The 21,379-nt window shown below is 41.8% G+C and overlaps 3 protein-coding genes across 5 annotated transcripts; all 3 read left to right on the forward strand.

Moving 5' to 3' along the window:
- The first annotated feature begins 181 nt into the window (after positions 1-181).
- LOC118427914 lies at positions 182-3,578 on the forward strand. Of its 2 annotated transcripts, none has more exons than XM_035837890.1 (5): positions 182-257; positions 655-820; positions 1,212-1,409; positions 1,838-1,959; positions 2,458-3,578. In XM_035837890.1, exons 1-5 carry the CDS (start codon positions 219-221, stop codon positions 2,620-2,622), a joined length of 690 nt encoding a protein of 229 aa, XP_035693783.1. In that variant the 5' UTR covers positions 182-218; the 3' UTR covers positions 2,623-3,578. The 2 variants fall into 2 exon arrangements, with proteins under 2 accessions (XP_035693783.1, XP_035693775.1); XM_035837882.1 differs by having other exon boundaries at positions 2,475-3,578.
- Positions 3,579-6,950: 3,372 nt separating this feature from the next.
- Positions 6,951-11,260, forward strand: LOC118412806 (insulin-like growth factor-binding protein complex acid labile subunit). Its single transcript, XM_035815875.1, has 4 exons — positions 6,951-7,660; positions 7,921-8,032; positions 8,424-10,813; positions 11,214-11,260. Exons 3-4 carry the CDS (start codon positions 8,431-8,433, stop codon positions 11,258-11,260), a joined length of 2,430 nt encoding a protein of 809 aa, XP_035671768.1. The 5' UTR covers positions 6,951-7,660; positions 7,921-8,032; positions 8,424-8,430.
- A 1,181-nt stretch (positions 11,261-12,441) lies between these two features.
- LOC118427931 (peptidoglycan-recognition protein SC2-like) lies at positions 12,442-18,138 on the forward strand. Of its 2 annotated transcripts, none has more exons than XM_035837901.1 (8): positions 12,442-12,609; positions 13,121-13,297; positions 13,715-13,833; positions 14,307-14,403; positions 14,739-14,944; positions 15,421-15,525; positions 15,868-17,237; positions 17,788-18,138. In XM_035837901.1, the coding sequence occupies exons 1-7, from the start codon at positions 12,564-12,566 to the stop codon at positions 15,874-15,876; spliced, it is 759 nt and encodes a 252-aa protein (XP_035693794.1). In that variant the 5' UTR covers positions 12,442-12,563; the 3' UTR covers positions 15,877-17,237; positions 17,788-18,138. The 2 variants fall into 2 exon arrangements, with proteins under 2 accessions (XP_035693794.1, XP_035693801.1); XM_035837908.1 differs by having other exon boundaries at positions 12,444-12,609; positions 13,121-13,291.
- Positions 18,139-21,379: the final 3,241 nt, after the last annotated feature.

The raw sequence follows: 21,379 nt of genomic DNA on the forward strand, positions 1-21,379 counted from the left end.
ACACAAACACACAAGTAGCTTTGTCACCGTTCAGTTTTTCCATTGTAACCATAGGTTTGACTTATAGAGGTAAATACACAGATGTTGAACCGTGTACTGCAGAATATGAGCACATCCGGGACATCATCAAGGGACGCCAGACTGGGTGCGGCATGACGTTTTTCAGGGGCGTGGGAGCGGTCTGTGCACATAACCTGCAGCGGATTGTGGCAGTGGACATGCTGACGCATCTCTGCTGTCTTACTGATGACGATAAAGTGAGCCTTCAGACAAACTAGCATGAGAGTTTAGAGATGACCAGTAGAGGCATTGCAATAATAGACGACGATCTGGAGCCGTCGATACTTATACCTTGCGATACCAAAATTTCCAACAGTTTTCCAAGAATGTTCAACATAGTAACGTTATACATTTAAAAACTCTGCTTCAACATACAGCAATTGTTTTGTGTTGAAAAAATTCTTATATACTATATACTGCGTTGACTACCAACACGCACAGGTGAACTTTCATGAGTTAAGTCAATGTCAAGTTCAATGTCTTATCTCTTTGCTTTCTCATATGTCGTGTAAATTCGCCAAGTGCGAAATCCATGCAACTGTTTTATCTGCACACATAACGAACGCTGCATGACATTCATCCACCCTTCTTCAGGCTCTGGTTCAAAACGAGGCCCGTAACCATGGTAACTCCCGCGCTGTGGTGACCCTGCTGGACCGCGTGACACGCCGTGAGCCCGGCTGGTTCCAGCAGTTCCTGTCGGGACTCAGGCACACCGGGTATGTAGACATCGCTGAACAACTGGAGGATCTGAGTTCAGGTGAGTATGGAACCTATCGCTTGGTATTATTTTTGATGCCTAAACGTTTTAGTCAAATTGTAGGTACGCATAGCAACCTACATACGTACAGAAGGGTTGTTACAATACAACATCCTAATTGATGAGTATCTGATTTGATAAAAACACAGAGACACCTGTTAATGTCGTTCTTTCTCTCTCTTTCTCTCTCTTCCTCGCTCACTCTGTCACAGACTGTCTGTCTCACTCTACCTCTCACGCACTGCCAGATATTTGACCATTTCACATTGGCGTCCTTGCAGTTCAAGTCTGCACTTTTTGATACAAAGTGATACAAAGCGCTGACTATTTTAAAGGTAATCAAACTTGATAAGAAACTGTATTATATCTTCGCGTTACGCTCTTCTTCCAGTTCCAGAGGAAGGTCCATCAGTAGGTCTAGAAAAGTCAGGATCATTTACAGAAGTCACCAGCGGTACAGTTACGGGTGAGGCCGTACCGACAGGTGATGAAGGCGGATACCAGTCGTCCCCCACGCGCCCTGTTACTCTGGAGTTACCACAGGGCACTGGGGACAACACCATACACATACAGGAGAATGGACGGCAAGGTACTCAGGAGATATCCTGAATTTTTTAGCGCTAGGTTATAAACTGCGCATTCTCTAAAGTCATGATTCACTAATCGATATCATTAGATTCTACTCGATTTCAGATGAAATTGAAATTAGATTTTTTCCCATTCCTTATTCAGATTAATAAAAAGTACAGGAAAAATATGCATATAGATAAGGAACAGGACAAATAAATACAGATACACTGACAAAAATAGTACAGTGGCTTAAAACATAGCGCATGATAAGGACATCTTGATTTTTGTCTAATATATACCAGATGACACTTACCATAAATGCATTTATGAATGGTTATAGAGATTGAAACGATATACAAAATGCAGGTTAAAGCGTAATTATTTACAATATCTACGCTTAAGCTGTGATATGTTTGATGTATCGTCCTTTGTCAATACGATCTGTAGATGAGTCAGAGCCGAGTTCTCCTGACTACCCTGAGGATACCGCTCCCTGGAAGGTGGCGCTGCGTGACCTGGGGTCACAGCTGTTCCACATGTCTGGGCAGGTTTCGGGCACGGTCGGACAGGTGATGATGTTGTCTTTCATGCATGATATATCCATATCCGTTCCGTTTGTAAGTTTATGTGCAAACAGTTTCACTCTTTTAAAGTTAAATACCTTTTTGCGTGATACGAGTAGCACAGGTGAGGGCCACAGTGGTATCTGCGGTACGAGGATCTGGTTTTCACAATTAGTTCGGGTGATGTAATTCTAACGCTTGTTGTATATCATTACCAACACACCATGACCATTCACGGATGAAAAAATGTATTTCCGTATTGACATCAGTAGCGTGCATGCCCACTCATACTTGGCAAGTGACCCAAGCAATAAGAAGCAGCGTCTTGTATTGCTGGTGTCTCAGATGTCCAAGACCCTCTCCCTCCATTCCTCCCTCACCTTTCATCAATCTATATTGATCTTTGAGAGCACAGCATGCATCGTTACACAATGTTAGCTGTATGTTGTACATGTATGATACCTATGTAGCACAATCTAAAGTCTTTGACTCTTTGCCAATCAGTACCTCTTCCAAAGCAGGTACGAGTGTTTGGCCGTACCATCCACTACAATACAAGAGGAGCGTTCAGCCGTGGCTTCCAGTGGCGGTACTATGGCGGAGCGCGGGACCAGGAGACTGGCCGCTCGTTTAAAGTTGCGGATGGATATCATAACCAATCCACAGTAGTAAGGAAGGCAACAGAAGGCGTCTTGAATACACTGATGGCTGAAGGAATAATAGAATACAGAGAAATTAAGGATAATTTTATGGATGACATCCTCTGAAGACCCCAAAACTAATTAATGCGCGCGGGCGAAAAAAAAAGAAAAATCCAGCAAGAAAATTCTGCTAAACCACAAGACTAATCATCCAGTCCGTTCTTACCCAGACTTGTTTTGTCTTATGTTTACCTCCAGCAAGACTGTAACAGACAATCGTCGCCAGTTCGATCATGTTTATATTGCTATTCTTGGTGCTGTGGCCCCATGCCCTGACATGAAATTCTGATTGACCAGGGATGATATTGTGTAACATGTGGCTACAGTTTTCTTTAGAGCAGGCAAACGTCAATGTCATCCATCAAATTAAGTTTGTTTGACCTTATGTTTTATCTGAGATAGTTAACCCATGGAATAGATAGGTGCCCCAACGACCCACTCAGAGGTCAAGGAATAGTTGAGGTTAGGTAAGCTTGCCCCCAAGTCAAGAGCGTACATGTTTGCTTCGCGAGCGCCATCTGGTCAATTTCTCAAAACAACAGGATATTACAAGCGTCCGTGCGAACGGACTCCATACATACTATTAGGTACTCATGCGCAATTATGCATTCGCCAAGAAGGTTATGTTATCGGTGCTTTTGGTTGGTTAGTTAATTGGTTTGTTGTTGTTTTTTTTGTTGTTGATGAAAATTAGCAACTCCCCTCTATCACATTATTGCACTAATTGGAGGGAAAAGATTGTGTTTATTAGTGAAAAAAATGATAGCTCCCCTCCATCACATTAATTCACTAGTAAGAGGAGAATAATTCTTGTCTAAATGTATTATCTAAATAATGGGATATTATTGTGGCAACCATCATCACGTGTAAAAGTAGTTAACATGGTTCTCCACCGAAGACCTTTTATGAACTAAAGTAATGTGAGAACTAGAAAGGCCGACATTTGCTTAAGAGCAAATACAGCATATTTCAGCCATACCCCTTCCCACGCAACATTGGACTGTTCCAAATCACCCCTGCGCAAAAATGGAACATCCTCTTAACAGTACATTATCCCCCAAAGTGGACTGGTATTGTGAATTGATTCCAGGTAAAAACAGAGCTTGCTTCTATTTTTCAGAAAATGACAATAATCACACCTTCCATTCAGAAAACTTTCATCATGACTGAAAATTGTTGAATGACTTCAATCATGTAATGTCATTAACAATTTTCAGTACGATAACTAGGTGTAAGTTTAAAAAAGTATAAGCTCCTTGTGATGTGGGTACATTTATTATTGCAGTGAACTTTTTTTATTCAAGTAGGGCATACGATTTAGTAATTATCAAGCAGGTGCAGGTACTGTAGGAGCGTTTGTTTTCTTCAAGCTGTAAAACTGTTAAACTGTTTTACTTTGTATGCAATCAGCCATCGAGCCTATTCTTATTTTAGTTTAACAACTTCCTGCCAGACCCGGAAGATACGATTGAACCTTGTTCGAGGATTTATTTTCGTCTGTCTGGTCAGTCTGTTCATACCCTGGCGCTGAGAGTGTTTTATTGGGCTGAAACTCTGGCAGTTTAAAGTTAGTTACAATTTAAATGTTCAAAGTTTATGTCAAACAACAACAGCACTAGGAAATGTGGCCACTATAGACAGGTGGTCACTATAGAGAAAATGCTGATCTATTGACTAGGAGCCATACGTTACACATGATTTCAGTACACTGATCATTAATCATATAAACATTGCACAGGTACGCCAATTGTTTAGATGTACAATTAAGTTCAAATAATTCTGAAGAGAAATATTGATGAGAAAATAATCATTCTCGCCACTGTCTAACTTATAATTACGTATCAAAACTAAACGCAGATTTTCTAACTAACGCACCTTTCGCCGACTTCATCAAAGGACCGCCGGCTATCAATCAAACACGGCTGTTGATTAGACTTAGAGTTTCAAACAGTCATGTGCTGTGTGCCAGTTGACAGCGAACTTCATGCTACGTGATGTTTTACATTGCTTGGACCTTCTTTCCTACAGCGGTGCTTCTACAAAATATTTAGACTGTAACACTGAGTCCCACATGTTTTATAGAATAGAATTTGACGCAGAACAGCGTTTTTTGCTGGGTATTTTTCTTGAAACATGTCCGTGGGAATATCAGCGAGGCAACGACGTAGGGATATCAGACCGTCAAGAAAAGTCGCACGGCGGCTAACGGCGCAGCGAAGATACTACTAGCGCTATAAATAAGCGCTTCAACTTAGGATGGCAACCCGTACAATATTTTTGTATACTGTTGAGCTAAGTAAAGTTTGTGTTGTTTATGAGGTTTTAGTTGTCTTTGAAGCTTTGACCCGAAATATTTTAAAGTCAAACTGCTGAAGAGAAGTAAGTGACTGCTACGATTATCGTAGATATGGCCCTAAAAAAACTGCTAAAAGAAGCCTTCTCAATAGTCTAAAATGCAAGAGCTTCCGGGGGGCTTCGCCCACCTGGGTCCCCCCCACAGTGGCCCTGCCCCTGGACCCCGCCAGGGACATTCGGCGGCCCCCGGACCCCTGTCCGACGCTTTGAAAAAATCCTGGCGAGAAGTCTGTACGGCCTGAGTCTTCAAGTTAACGTATTGTGTGGTCCCGCTTATGAATATTAATTAGCCTTCGCTTTCCTCTTCGCTGATTGGCTGAACCATTAATTGAATTAACTCTTCCTGCCGGCTAGACGCAGGTGCAGATGTCGGCTCTGTGGGGTGAACGTCCGAAAGGTCATGGCATATGCGCATGGAGAACGAAAGAAAACCAATTTCCCCTAAAAAAGTGCTGTAATTAAGCCTTTTACAGTACTTTATGCCAAAAATTTTACTTGGATCATTTTACCAACTATCTTATGCCTATCTATACCAAATGTTACTCATACCAGGGTACAGGGGTACAAAATATACCGTTATAAGACCGTCAACAACAGTCGCACGGAGCTAACAGCGCAGCGAAAATACCATCGCTAGCGTTTCAACTTCGGATAACAAGTTATAAGTACTGTTGAACTCAGTAACGTTAAAGTTTGTTTTTAGTTGCCTTTGACGGTTTGACCTGAAATAGTGTTACGCTAAACTCCTGAAGAGAAGTTAAGTGACTGCTGCGATTATCATAGATATGCCCCTAAGAACTGATACAATATAAAGCCTTCTGAATAGTCTAAAATGCGAGAGCCTTAGGCGGGCTTCGCTCCCCCTGGCGGGAACACTGCTATATACGGGATCATGAGGCCCCGCTTATGAATATTAATTAGCCTTTGGCCTCCTCTTCGCTGATTGGCTAGGTCTTTGATTCAATTACATGTAACTCTCCGGCTGACGCGCACAGGTGTGGCTCTGTGCGGGGTCACGGAAGGTCACGTCAGGAGGCCAAAAGAAAACAAATTTCCCCTCAGAAAAGTGCCAAAATTAATCATTTTAAAGTTGTTTATGTCAAAAATTTTACTTGAATCTTGTTACCAAGTATCTAATGCCTATCTATACCAAATTTCAGGTCATTTAATTGTAATACCAGGGTACAGGAGCCAAAAGTGTCCTTTTTTGGTCAAAAATTGGCCAAAAATCGCAAAAATAAGCATTTTGTTGCACTGTACACCAAAAGTGTTATTGAATTTATATGAAGGGATTATCAAGGCACATCTGTGTCAAATTTCAGCTCATTCGGTTGCAATACCAAGGTACAGGAGCCAAAAGTGTCATTTTTTGGTAAAAAAATTGGTCAAAAAATCGCAAAAATAAGCATTTTGTTGTACTGTACACCAAAAGTGTTATTGAATTTATATGGGGGCATTATCAAGGCACATCTCTGTCAAATTTCAGCTCATTTGGTTGTAATACCAGGGTACAGGGGCCAAAAGTGTCCTTTTTTGGTCAAAAATTGGTCAAAAAATCGCAAAAATAAGCATTTTGTTGTACTGTACACCACATGTGTTATCGAATTTATATGGGGGCATTATCAAGGCACATCTCTGTCAAATTTCAGCTCATTTGGTTGTAATACCAGGGTACAGGGGCCAAAATATACAGTTTTGGTCTAAAATTGACCAAAAAATCTCAATAAAATCATTTTAGAGGCAGATATGAAAAAACTGAGAAAAAATCATCAAGGTATTGGCCCATTCTACCCCTGTGCCGAATTTCAGGTCATTCGGTCCAGGAACGGCGGAGATGAATCACTTTGAAGATTTGACAGGAGAAAGAAAGAAAGAAAGAAAGAAGAAACATTACGAATACAATATATTTCACCATACTATGTATGGCTGAAATATAAATAAACAGTACTCCCTATCCCCAAAGTAACAGCGATGAGACAACGTAAATATGTCTTCTGACTCTGGTGTGCAAGACTACCGACTAAAAGTGCACATGTGTACCCATGTCTGTAGTGACCTTTAGCATACTAACAGGGTAACCTATATCATCACGTACTACAATCACGTACATAGCAAATGTACTGATGAATGACACTTCTGTGCCGGATATAAGAATATCTCTGAGAAATGTAACACACAGCAGAATGTAGATTAAAGTCAGTAGAAACAAAACGTGTTTGTGCGTTCTCTGAGTACAGACTCTCGTATAGATACTACACGCCACAATAGCCATCCGTTGAAGTTAAAGCTACAAGCTATCCCAAGCTGAAGATCTCAGGCGACAGCAGTAGAATTATGTTTCCCTCATTCGTAAATGAAAGAAATTGGGTTTCCGCTATGTAACGTTCATTTTGGCCTATTGTCCTAAGGTCCTATTCTCAAGATATGCGAGAGTCTCATGTGAACAATGCATCAGGGAGGGTTCTGGTATTAGCCGTGCACACGTACATTGTATGCAAATCGCCTTCTCTACAAGAGGAAGCAGGCTGCCGCGGTTGAACTTGCCACAACAGGAACCACAGTCTGACACTGAGCTACAACCTACTCGACCTCTCAACGTTGTCTAGGAGGGTGCTTTCAGAGGAATTCGTCGGGATCAACCTGTCCACATTGTAAGGATGCTATCTCTTCATTTTCATATTGTTGCAGACTCATAGAAGAAGAGCTGTATTTTTGGACCTGAATAGAGTTACACGTATACGGTATACATGTACGCGAGCGAGGAGTAAGAGAGTAATCAAGATCTGATCAACAAAGCACCCCAAATTGTTAAAGACAGTAGATGTAAGTCAGAATTATCATTATATGACACACTACGTAGGCACCGAGCTACAAACGCAGAACATACACGATGAAGTCTCGCATCTTACAGGCACAAGAACCACTGACTGAAAATAGAAACTCCAGGCAGCGCCAAAAGACCCTTGGTCTGACTTGTGCGGAAAGTGACATCAGTGTAATCAGTCATTACATATATCTGAAAGGTAAGTTTTATTTCGTCTTTGGGTAACACAGACATGTCAAATGCTGTACTTGTGATACTCATAGAATACTTAAACTACAAGTTCACAATGAAAATTGGTTTCTCTTGATAGATACGAGGCAAATGTATCGAGGCCAGTTTTGTATTTCCTTCCTTTCCCCTTCTTTGCTTGGGTCAGTTGTTTTGTTGGTGGACATGGACCATTCCAATGCAGCATCTCAAATCAGGGGGCAGGATACTTGAAAGTCCTTTACGTTACCCGATAATAACACTTCAGAGTGAAGACAACACTATGTATAAAAGTGTATGAATGATAGGCATAATTATGTTATGTCTGCCATCCCTAGTTATTTTGTAATTAGCGCTGATTTGCCCTTATTTCTGCATACCAGGTACATCATGGCCACGAAGTTACCACTCCTGCTGTTATCCCTGTTGAGCGTCCTGAAGGTGTCTGAAGCAGCTGAAGCTCCCTGCATCTGCTCGGCTTCATCCTGCAGCTGCAGCTACAGATCTCTCACCAGCGTTCCTCAGGACCTGCCCACAACCATCACCGACTTGTATTTAGAGGGTAATTCAATTAGAACTTTAGAAGACTCTCAGTTCTCACTGTACAGGCGATTGACAAAGCTTATCCTGCAAAACAATCACATTGCCACAATCAGTGATCAAGCATTTAATTACTTGTCAAGTTTGGTTACTTTGTATCTCCAAGGTAACGGCATAACAGACCTCAGTGCTGACATGTTCACAGGACTGACAAACTTGCAGACCCTATGGCTTGACAAAAATGAGATCAGTGACATTCAGGCTGAGACTTTCACCCCAACATCAAACCTAAAAAACTTGCACCTTGATCACAACAACTTCACGAGCCTTAGATCTCACATGTTTAGAGGGTTAGGAAACTTACAGAATCTTTACCTGGACGATAATGAGATCAGTGATATTCAGGCTGGAACTTTCAGTCCGTTATCACAACTGAAAAATTTGTCCCTACATCACAACAACTTAACAACCCTCAGATCAGAAAAGTTTACAGGGCTGGGAAACTTGCTGACCCTTGACCTTAACAGTAATGAGATCAGTGACATTCAGGCCGAAACGTTCAGTTCAACACTACAACTACAAATCTTGCATCTGTATGACAACAGGTTGACAAACCTGAAATCTGACATGTTAACAGGGCTTCGAAACTTACGGAGCCTTCGGTTAGATAATAATGACATCAGTGACATTCAGGCTGGAACTTTCAATCCTTCACCACAGCTAAAAATCTTGTACCTGTTTCAGAACAAATTAACCAGCCTCAGACCTGACATGTTCACAGGGCTGGGTATCTTACATCAACTTTGGCGTCACGAAAATGAGATCAATGATATTCAGCCTGGAACTTTCAGTTCAACATCACGGCTTTTGGTCCTTTATCTGGACGAAAACAACTTGACAAGCCTGACATCGCAAATGTTTTCAGGGCTGGGAAAGTTGCAGGTCCTTTGGCTCAACAATAATAAGATCAATGACATTCAGACTGGAACTTTCAGTCCAATACATCAAGTAGAATCCGTGCGCCTGGATCAGAACAAGTTAAGGAAGCTCAAATCTAACATGTTTACAGGGCTGGGGAACTTAAAGAACCTTCGGATAGACAACAATGACATCAATGATATTCAGGCTGGAACGTTCAGTCCAACACAACTAGACACCTTGCGCCTGGATCGGAATAAGCTAAGTAGGCTCAGATCTAATATGTTTACAGGGCTTGGTGACTTGCAGAACCTTTGGCTAAACAGCAGTGATATCAATGAAATTGAGGCTGGAACTTTCAATTCAACACCACAGCTAACTACATTGTACCTTCATAGGAATAGACTTAAACTCATCAAAGCCGATATATTCTCAAATCTACCGCAACTAAAAACCTTCCATATGTCTTACAACAACATTGAAACGTTTCCTACTGAAATCTTATCAACATTACCATCACTTTCTTCCCTTGAGCTTCAGAACAACCGAATGGTGACACTTCCCAGGACAGCCTATGACAAACTGTCATCAATCTCCGATGTAAACATTGACAATAACCCCTGGCATTGTGACTGTGGGATGGTTCCCTTTAGGTTAAAGATGAACGGGTCTCATTCATTTGAGAACCAGATAACTTGTTCCCAGCCAGGCAACTTAACTGGACAAATGCTTAAAGATATCAACCCTGAAGATATGCAGTCAGATTGTAAAGAGCCAACCATACTGAGATTTGAGCGGGATGGCAGTAAGACATTGTTACATGGGGAGACTTTCCATTTGGTCTGTGAAGCTTCAGGAATCCCCACACCAGACATCACAGTCATTCTCATATCTGGAGAGCATGCAACTGTTGAGTCAGGCGGTAGGGTGAGTGTGGAGGTAAATGGTACCGTTTCCATAGCGAATGTTACCGTAGAAGCAGGTGCTGGTCTGCACGTTTGTATTGCAGCAAGCTTTGTTGGCTCTACATCAACTACACTGTACGAATATGTTCAGCTGAAACTGCACACAGCTGTTACAATGACACCGGTAACTGTCCCTCCCCATATCGTGAGGTTTGAAGTAAATGGAGATATTACCCCATTGGTACATGGAGAGACTCTCCATTTAGTCTGTGAGGCTGTAGGAATCCCAACACCAGATGTCACATTCATCCTCCCATCTGGACTAAATGCCACTGTTACGTCTGCTGAGAGGGTAACTGTGGAGGCGAATGGCACCATGACAGTAAGAGACATTACTGCAGCAGATGCAGGTCTGTATGTCTGCATTGCAGCTAGTCCTGTTGGCGCCACATTTGCAACGCTGTCTGTTGATGTACAACAAAAAGAAAGCACAACTGTTACAACAGCACCAGTAACTTCACTTCTTACATTGACTGGCACCACAAGCAAACCAGAAAGCAACAGTTACCACGAATTTTCCCCCACTATCTCTATACCCCTTCTTTCTGAATCTTTACCTCCAAAACAACCTAAATCTGGTGCCATATTATCCCTACCTGTTTTCATTGGTTACGTGTGTGGCTCAATAGTCACTCTGCTCATTGTTACCATCATTCTCACAATCTGGTACAAGAAGAAGACCCAGAATGCTCCCTCAAACCCAAACCCCCAAGTAGTTTACAGTAACACCACAGCTTCTGTCACAATCAGTGGACAAGATCAGACAAGATATACCCAGGCTCAGAGTGGATCCCTGAAAGGGGATAACACAGATGTTTCCGTGTCAAACACGTACGAAGACATTGACGGTGCTACTGAAAAGATGTAAATGCCCCCCCCCCCCCCCCAAGGGCCTAAACAAATGATGTGTTATGAGTCTACATAAAACAATGTTGTCGGTCCTCGCGAACTTCCATAAGTTGAAACAATGGTTACACTGCACACAAATTCCGATATGATAGCGCTTGATTACAGCCACGCCACTTATACATGGGTGACTGTGAGATGTATTATCCAGTAGTATTCCTTCCTCTCTTATCATTGTATTACCATATATATTGGTATGTCCAGGTAGCTAGTCATGCCAAGGTATTGGACAGGCCAAACCATATATTATCATATACTTTGTTGTACACTTGAAAACTCAGCATCACATTAGTATTGCATCTATGCTAGTAGATTATTTCTAATCTCAGTACACCATAAGAATTGTTTATTCTAAGATACATTCCTATTTTACTGACTAAGCTGGAGATGTTTATTGTGCAGTGTACAGAAGCATCATGATCAGATCATAGAGGTGCAAGTTGTTGATCGAATATAGGGTCAGTGACCCGCCTTGAGGTGTTAACGGTGGCAAAGACATGGTCGGTTCCTGGAACCATCAGATACACCACCGAGTGAGCGAACTTGTAATGATCTACATTATTGACTAAACGTTTTTTAAATATCCTGAATAAAGCATATATCTAGCGCTGATCTTGACAGTAATGTCTGCGATCTGTGTGTCAATCGATTTTCAGCCTTAGCATCTTCATCCCTCTCTTGTTAGAGCCAAAAATGACCTAATTTTTAGCAATGACAATTACTGAAAAATTTGTATCATGTTGTTATATAGTCCGTACTTGAGGTCTGTATCATTCCCCATCATGCATCATTTATCGGTCTGCGTGGATGGGCACAATTCAGTTCCTGGATTGTAAATGGTTCATTTTTGTGGTAAATCTGTGGTTAAAGTTTACAAAATTTGATTGATTCTTAAAACATGGTCTTTTAGAAAACAACACCTGCGTTAGAACTGCTGTTGATGTTGAAAATGACATTCCCCACCACCGTACATAGCAAATGACCTTTCCCTGAAAACTTCTATCATTACATTTCCCGATTTTAAGACCTAACTGCCAACTTTTATCTCATTAAAACACTTCCCTACGCCCTCCAAGAAACGTTTCAAGGCCGTGCCCGCCTGTAGTCCCAGCCAGCGTGATAAGGTATTGTACTAATATTAGATCTGCCACTTCCGCAGTGCAACATAGTCACGTTATCAGTTGATTGTTCGACATGGCGACAAACGGATTGATTGTCCTTCTCTGCTTGCTGTCTTACGGTAAGACTTTCATGACATATGTTCTCATATGTTACTTGTTACAAAGACATTTATGACATGAATTGTAAGACTTAGTGGTGTGGTGCATTTCTATGCACCTTAGATAACAGGCACGCATTTCAGCATTTCTGTCTTGGGTCAAGGGGTATAAGTAATATTTTAACATTACGTTCGAACAACCTTGGATTGAAATTTTATAAAGTTTAACAAGTATTTATCGTTTATCCTGCAAATTTTCATATGGTGAGTATTTTCAACTTTGATCGACTATGCTCTGGAAATCTGCATTGTCATTCTCTAAAAGCCATTTCGTTTTGAAAACTGCTATCTTCTGTAATTAAAAATGTAACGTTACGTATTTCAGGTAGAAGAGGGAGAGCCTCGTGTATATTGTATTTTCTGTCACCTTTAACGTAACTTACTTTCTCTTTTTTACACTTAAGAAAACGCTCTATGACTCTATCCTATCGATCCATAACATACTGATTTTTTGGCACCTTGCCCCATGTAGCGGCGGCCCAGCGGTGGCGCAGTGACGGTCGCTGCGGGCCGAATTACCCCGCCCCGAGCGCCAACCCCGGAGAATGTAACCCTAACTCTGCGGACCCCTGCTGCTCCGCGTGGGGCTGGTGTGGGCATGAGAGCGGTCACTGTGACTGCTCTACCTGTGCGGATTACTCAGGTACGGGTAAGTCCAACTAGACTCCATGTTCTTTGTCGTCATTTACATATGAACCCATTGAGTGGTTAAGTGCGTGTGTCCGTAGCAGAAACTCTGAATGGATTGTAATTATATTTGGAATGTATGTAGGTAAGTTTTGTGGAAGCGAAGGTCAAGATTTTGGGCCTCCTGGCCAGAATTTTTTTTATTTCCTGCCTTGTCTGCTATGATCTTGATTTTTGGCATCAGATATATACTTTAATGTAAGGAAGACGTGGTGTAGGATTGGGGGGCCCCTAGCAGTTTGATATGGAACTGCAGGCTGATTGTTGTTAAAGTCTTTCAAGAAGGTTGACTGACCAATGAGCGACATATTTCGGCATGAAATTAATTTAGACAGAGATGATCACAATGAGAAGCAAATACATGTTTGTTAATGTTTAGCGGGTGGTTCCGTCCCGTCCGGAAGCCTGTCTGGCAGCTGCCCCCGGATCGTGAGCCGGGCGGAGTGGGGTGCGCGGTACAGCAGCTGGGTCCAGTACATCAGCCGGCCCGTCCCCAAGGTGAAGGTCTTCATGACAAGTGAAAAAGAACCAACGAAAATTAATAGGAAATGTACAGCTACTAATACATTGTATGGCCTCTACAGCTACATGGCCTCTTTAGCTGATAAGGTAATACAAGAAGTGTACTAGTCGAATAGATATAGACAAAATATGTACTCTCCCCATACCTATTGCGTTTTGAAAACCATTTGGGGTGCCTAACCTTAAAACAGATGTTTTGGTGCAAAATCGTACAGTTTATGGCTTCCCGGGTCGGGAGTAAGACGTCGGGATCGTTAACAGCCACCATCTGCTTGGATATTCCTGTACATGGGGAAGTCCAATGAAAGTGGATACTCATTCGAATCGTAACTAATGTTTTCTAAAATAGAGAAAGGATTCGCCAAGATGAGTGTAGACAATATTAAATTCTACGCTGTATGAAAATTTTTGCAACCTGAATGTCGGCGCTTATTCCCGTGACTGTCCAGGTCGTGATCCACCACTCCACAGGTGGTACGTGCAGCGATCAGGCCGCCTGCTCCGCCAAGGTCCGCGGCTTCCAGAACTATCACATGGACTCCAACGGTCAGAATCATACATAATAATGTTTATCTACAAGTAAAAAAATGTGGGAACGGAAGAAAATGAACGTCTGTACATCGCTTTTGGGGAAAGGCATTGTGACTGTGAAAAACACTTCAAAATAGCAAATTCCAATAGCATGTATCATTTGGAGAGCTCAAAAACAGATAGCCGCGGTAGAAAAGAAATATATCAGAGCAAATTACGGCTATAATGTAAAAAGAACAGAAAGGAAGAGATAAAAGAAGAAAGGCTACGGAAGAAATATCTACAGCATTGGTTCACTGTCATTCTCAAAGATACGTATCTTACCCATGAAACTCCCGCGGGATTTTCAGGTTGGGGAGATATCGGCTACAACTTCCTGGTCGGTAACGATGGCAACGTGTACGAAGGGCGTGGCTGGGACCAGGTGGGCGCGCATGCGTATGGGCAGAATTCCGTGTCCATCGGGATTTGCTTCATCGGAGAATTCACCAATCAGAAGCCAAACTCCGCCGCCATCACCGCGGCTAAGAGCCTCATCTCCTGTGGGATCTCTCTTGTACGACAGCTTCTTTCTTTATTTGTTTGTTTGTCTGTTTGTTTGTTTTGCTCAAGAGTTCTACTGCAGGCTATCAGCTATTGACTTTTAAGCAAAATAAGCATAAAGGAAAGGGAAGAACTGCGGTCGCGTACACATAGTGGAGAATTTCAAGATGAAAACGAAGATATATACAGAAAGGCCAACACTATGGCGCAGACAAAACAACTCAATTAAAAACACAATCATGTCGCAGTAAAGACTTGGGTGTTTTGCCAAAAAAAAAACGGATATCCATTTTTCCATGGTCTTGCATACTTATATGCTTAATTGTTAATCAGGAAAAAAAGGTATTCAGGCCGTATTAACAACTATACAAAATTTTAGGTAAATCAAATAAAACACTTCCGTTTATCTGTAAGAGAAACAAAGTCCAGACTCATGTCTGCAAGTTGTTTGATAAAGATTAAACTGACTTGAATTTCCGTATACTGTAGGGTAAGATCAGCTCGTCCTACTCCCTGTACGGACATCGTGACGTGGGCTCCACAGCCTGCCCTGGGAACCAGCTTTATGCCGACATCAAGACCTGGGGACGATACGTAAGGAAGGGTAAACAGGGCTATGGGGGTGAACATATCAGTGTAATTTTTGTTTTTCGTTATCAGCACTTAACACATGTTTTTTTTTTGTTGTTGTTGATTTTATCAATCAACTTTCTCGTACCTGCATACAACTTCAAGACTGAGATTTTAGTATTCTCGGACTTTATAAAAGACGCGCCTTCATACATTAGATTCTGCTCGAGCTCAGTGCAGTGCAGAGTAGAGGTTTTAACTGAAATGACTATGTTTTTCTTTCTTTGTCACTTGTTGCAGTTTCGCCTTGTAGATAATTTCATTATAAATAAATACACTTGACAAGTAGGTTTTGTTCTCTTTCAGGTTGGTTGAATACCAGAATTGAAGAAACGAGTGACGAGAAGCAATGTGACAATTTTCAGATAGCTTGGAAACGAATAATTTTAACTGTTGAATAAATTTATGATACCATGGATGATATACACTTGTGGGAAATGATTTTCTGATGTAAGCCGTCGTCTGCACACGATGACGTATTAAACAGCCGCCGAGCTGATTGGTTGAACTTTGGAGAGCATGTGTACGTAACGTTACATGTTTACGGGGGCGATATTTAGACAAATAATAATGGAACAATTTTGAAATCGTCCGCTTTTCTTATGCCATTTTGTTTCCCAATCACAGCATTCGCTTTGGTCACTCAGACTATCAGCTCCTTGAAATTTGAAACCCATCCTTACGTCACGCCGTAGTAATTTTCCGTCTTTGGTTCTCCTAGCAGATTTTTCTGGAAGTACAGAGACTTTTCTTCTGGAAGTTCGAGTCGTTAGAAGCCAGTACTTGGTATTAACGGGCTAACTTGTCAACGTTTAGTGGGCCAGGTGTTTGTCCTCCATACCACAGTAACGCTAGCTGACAGCCACGCTAACAGCTGACTGGGGAAAACACTTATACAGGCAATACATCAATACAGCCATCACCTACCTGAAACATGTACAGGTATTTCGGCAATGTGATTTTTTATTGTAATTCACATATCATATAAATTAGGTGACTTCCATAGTTGTTAAACATATTGCATAGATGTAAGATTACTTGGCAAAGGTATGAGTTCATGGAACTCTACTTTGTTCTGTGCGTGAGAGAATGAACTACGGTGCATACATGAATGGTACAGCGGTGTTTCGGACGCTGGGTGCTCCCACGGTCTGTGAAAGTGAAACTTACTTCATGTTTGTGGGGCTTTATGGACGTCACTGACTGCAACCTTTAATACAGAAGAAAAACGGGAGGCCTTTGGATATAGAACCTTATATGCACTAGATAGAGCAATTGCAATCAATATATTGGAACGATTTTGTTTGTAAAATAACCCAAGGTCAGCCCTATGCAAATGTCTCTGTGAACTTGTCAACCGTTGACTGGTCACGTGATCGAAAGCCTTTTGTTCATTACGTGTGTGTGTGTGTGTGTGCGTCGTGTTCAAACGATTCTTTTGTGTTGTATCCGTAAGCGTAAACAACAGCGGAAGACTTCCTCATTTCTACAACAAGTCCTGAGTCGCTATTAAAATATTGCGCCGTTACGTCGATGTGGAGGCAATTTTGAAAGCCCATAAGTAAGGACACACTTCACAGCAGTCTTCACCCGGAAGATTAACCGTTTGGCTTGTGTCGGCGGCTGTAACATTGGTCAGGTCGTCGCCATCTTGTTACTGCTCTGCAGTGCGAAAGGTGAGATTGGCTATATAAAACTGTTACCTGTGTAAAATCATGGAATATGATCTTTGTAGATTACGATTGCCTGGACAAACAGGTGTTTTCGTATGTTTTACTAGATGCTGAGTACGCGAGGAAATGCCCCGTGTCTCTTACAACAATAATCTTGCATCAAAGCTAAAAGCTTGCCACACTTTACTTTCACTTTCGCATATCTGACATTTGACAAAAACAGACCGTCATGCAATCACGACGCAATTTCGCCAAGATGAGACAGAGACAGCGTTTGGTTGATTCGAAACTTCCATATTGCACAAATAATCACTGAATTTTTCACAGCAACTGGAGCAATACGTACTATACAAGCACAAAACGTGAATCATAAATGCTGTTTTGAATTTGCTAGTTGATTATCTCCAGTCCAGTTCTACATATCCATTTCTACACTGCAGCATCTTTGTCATATCACATCAGAAAAGTTTCTTTAAGTAAGTTAGGCTTCATCTAGATACATAAGATATGGATTGAAAAGATTGTCATTTTCTCTAAAACAACGGCACCGTAGTGACAGGGGGCCAGATCCACGTCACAGTCGGACTGGAACAACTCAGTGTCCGTCCCGGCGGTTCGGTCATCCTCCCCTGTAACTACTCCGTCCCATCCGACGATGTCCGGCCACTGGTCAGCTGGTGGAAGGACAGAGGACCCGTACTGACCAGACGGATCGTGTACGAGCACCAGGAGGGACGGTTCAGTAAGGGGAATGATGAGTGGGTGGGGAGGACGGCCCTCCTCAGACAGGCGTCCCTACAGATGTCCAACCTGACGACTAACGACACAGGGAAGTACGAGTGTGAGATCAGGGTTCCTCTCAAGTACGGGGCAGCACGGGGATTCATCAACCTGGACGTTAGAGGTTTGTATCTTAAGACAGTAATACATTGAATATGGATGTATCTAAGGCAGAATTCTACAAATTCTGTTGTAATTGATCAGTTCCTCTATATCAGTATTGGATACCTTCGCTCCTGTTCAACATAGCAACACTCTCTCTAGGTGCCCCATCAGTCACTTCATTGCAGTGCAGTGTACTTAACTTTACAGTGCTGTTTTCAAGTCAGGCAACTGTAACGTTACAATACTCTCCCATCAGTCCAACCATGTAAAATTGCACTTGTATATCACACTCACAGTATCTTTTCAAAACAGCAATGCTTGATTTGTTTTAAGTCGTTACACTGCAGTTAAAATGTCTCCAATCTACATATGTGAATTTTGTTTTATTTTTGTTTTCAGGTAAAAACGACTCTTCGGACAAATTCTATTTCACGACAGGTGTGTGCGACATTTACATAACAATTTGTTGTTTGTGTCATCTGGCTTGTCTCCGCGGCTAAGGAGTAGTTTACGACCCAAAGCATTGACTTTTTAGCCCGACGCCAATACCGTGCGTCGGCGGTCAAATACAGCTCCGATGCAACGCGTCTCGCGTCGGGGGCCGACACAACTGCGTCGGGCATTGCATCGCGTCGGGCATTGCATCGGGCATCGCATCGGTCACTGCATCGCATCGGTCACTGCATCGCATCGGTCACTGCATCGCATCGGTCACTGCATCGCATCGGGCGCTGCATCGCGTCGGGCCTTTCACTGTGTCGAGAATTAGGTCCTTATCTCGGGGATTAACGGATTAACTCCACATGGGACCTTCACACCTACCTGTCAATATTGGTGTGTATTGACAGCGGTTCTGGCCCCCAGAGTGCATGCGATGTAAAACTGATACGCGACTGCACAACCTGACCTGACGTATGTAAACGGACTTTATTTTGTTATTTTACCAAACAATTTTAGAAGAATATGAATGAAGAAATTACGGCTGGGTATCAAAATAGGCTTCTCCTCTAGCCTTTGCCTGTTGTGTATTATTTCTACAAAGCACCTGCTAACAATCACAGGATTACTCAGGCCTAGAAATACACATCCAGAAAATGAAGCAAGAGACTCATATAAACAGAAATACTTTCTTTAATAAAATAAACAGAAATACCGTCGTAATAGTGATATCATTCTTGCTATAAAGCTGGCAACATGTGCGAGTTCAATAACACTCCGAGATAACCTCGCACGAGAATGAAGCAGTAGAAAAAACACTTGACTTCTGTTCTGCCCCGGTAAAAAAAAGGATTTTGAATCACCACCTAAGTCCAAAATTGATTTGTAAAAAAATTCCCCCTCCGTGCAAGAATAACCCTCCCAGCGACACCCTATTTAAAGTGGAACAGTCCAAAAACACTTGCTTGTCCCCCTGCAAGAATGGACTCTTCCAGCACGTCCCATCATACTGAAATAGACACAGTTCATAAACACTTCAAGGCATGGGCTTTTGTATAATCAATCATTTCATAAAATGAATTGAAAATAATGTTCCCCGTGCATGAATGGAATTTTCCAGATTACACATTGTTGGATGACAAATGACCCAAATAACAAAATCATTTTGAACTAGCATATTATAACAGTATAAAAGGGCCTGTTGTGCATATAATCCATGTAATCCCTGGACCAAGTTCCAGAACATTTGCTTTAATCAAACAAGCAAGCTGATTGGCTAGAGCTGTTGATTTGGAGATTTGACAGGAGGTGGAGAAAGCTAAAAATAACTTAAGACAAAAGCGAAAAGAAAATATTATCTAGGGAACCTGTGCTGGCCCAACATTATATATGGATGAAACCGCAGACCTGTGGAGCCTGGTAGAGGATATTAAGAACCCCATACGGACCTCATAGGGACTTGAATGAGGGTCTGCATGCTCTTTTCCGTAAGGCGAAGGCAAGCCTTTCCAATTTCCCGTAATTCACAGTTAGGAGGGAAAAATCTATCGTAAGCAGTAGACAGTCTATTTCACGTAAGGCGCAATCGAGCCTAAAAGTGCAAATGTCACGTAAAGCGTAATTGAGCCGAAAAAAAGTCCCATGAATTGTAGTCTGGCCTCCCGATGTTCGTTACTCGTGGCGTAGTTGCCAGAGAGTGGTTAAGTTTTGGTGACTGCATTTTTAATTTTAAAGACCATACTTGGATAAGGAATTCATCTATGCTGTTCATGGAATCTTCACACTCAGCGCAACAAGCAGCAAACACTGTAAGACGTTTTCATGAATGTATCTTCCATTTCCACACAACTTTCCTCCCTTCGGAACTTGGTGATGAAAAAAACTAAACAGAAATAAGAATCATATTTTAGGATACCCACCATATCCAGACTGTTCCAAAATCACCCATTTGAAAAATCACTTTTACTAATATTAATGGCGGTTTAACCCAAAAATGAATCTTACCCCCCCCCCCCCCCCCACCTGTGAAAGTATGGACTCCAGTGCAACCGATGTGAATTTGTACAATAGACCAGTTCGTAACCACATTTGCGTTTTTTAAACCACTACTAGCTTTTCTGTTGTGCATTTGCGTTTCAAGCCCTGATGTTGAAAATCACAATGCTTTCAATGAATTAAAAGTCGATGTCATATTATCAAACTGCATTTATCAGAAAGGGATTTGCAAGAAGTGTTAACAGGATGTTCACTTATGATACTTGGAACATCATACTATTAGGTAACATATCATTAAGTATACTTCTAACATTACAAGACTAAACCAACCATATACCAGATTTCAGTCTATGATGTATCAGAGTAGTGATATATGTGGATAGATATAATCTTTTTTACAGACTTATAATTCATGACGCCTACTAGGGGCACATTCGCGGCCAATCCAAGCCTATTGTCTCCCAACATTTGCGGTACAGAATGCATCGGAAATAGATTTGCAGTGATAAAAGGATGTTCATTTTGATACTTGGGGCAGTATAGATAACGTAATAAAATGTACATATCACCTTGAAGCTGAAATTCGCGTTTTGTTGCCGGCATGGTGGAGGCAATGCCTAGGTATTTTGCCACTTGCGTTATTTTTGGGGGGTTAAAAACAAAGTACTAGTGCCTTTGCAAGAGGCATGTTGGGGTTTGTTGGAAACACCGTGACGCATAATGGCGTCAAAGTCTACCATAAAAGTGCCTTCGCACATTGAGATATAAGGCGGTATCTCACTTCACTTGCGGTATGGGTGCCGCACTGCAGTAGCTATAAAGTAGCT

This window comes from Branchiostoma floridae, chromosome 1 (assembly GCF_000003815.2).
Source record: "Branchiostoma floridae strain S238N-H82 chromosome 1, Bfl_VNyyK, whole genome shotgun sequence".
NCBI lineage: Eukaryota > Metazoa > Chordata > Leptocardii > Amphioxiformes > Branchiostomatidae > Branchiostoma > Branchiostoma floridae.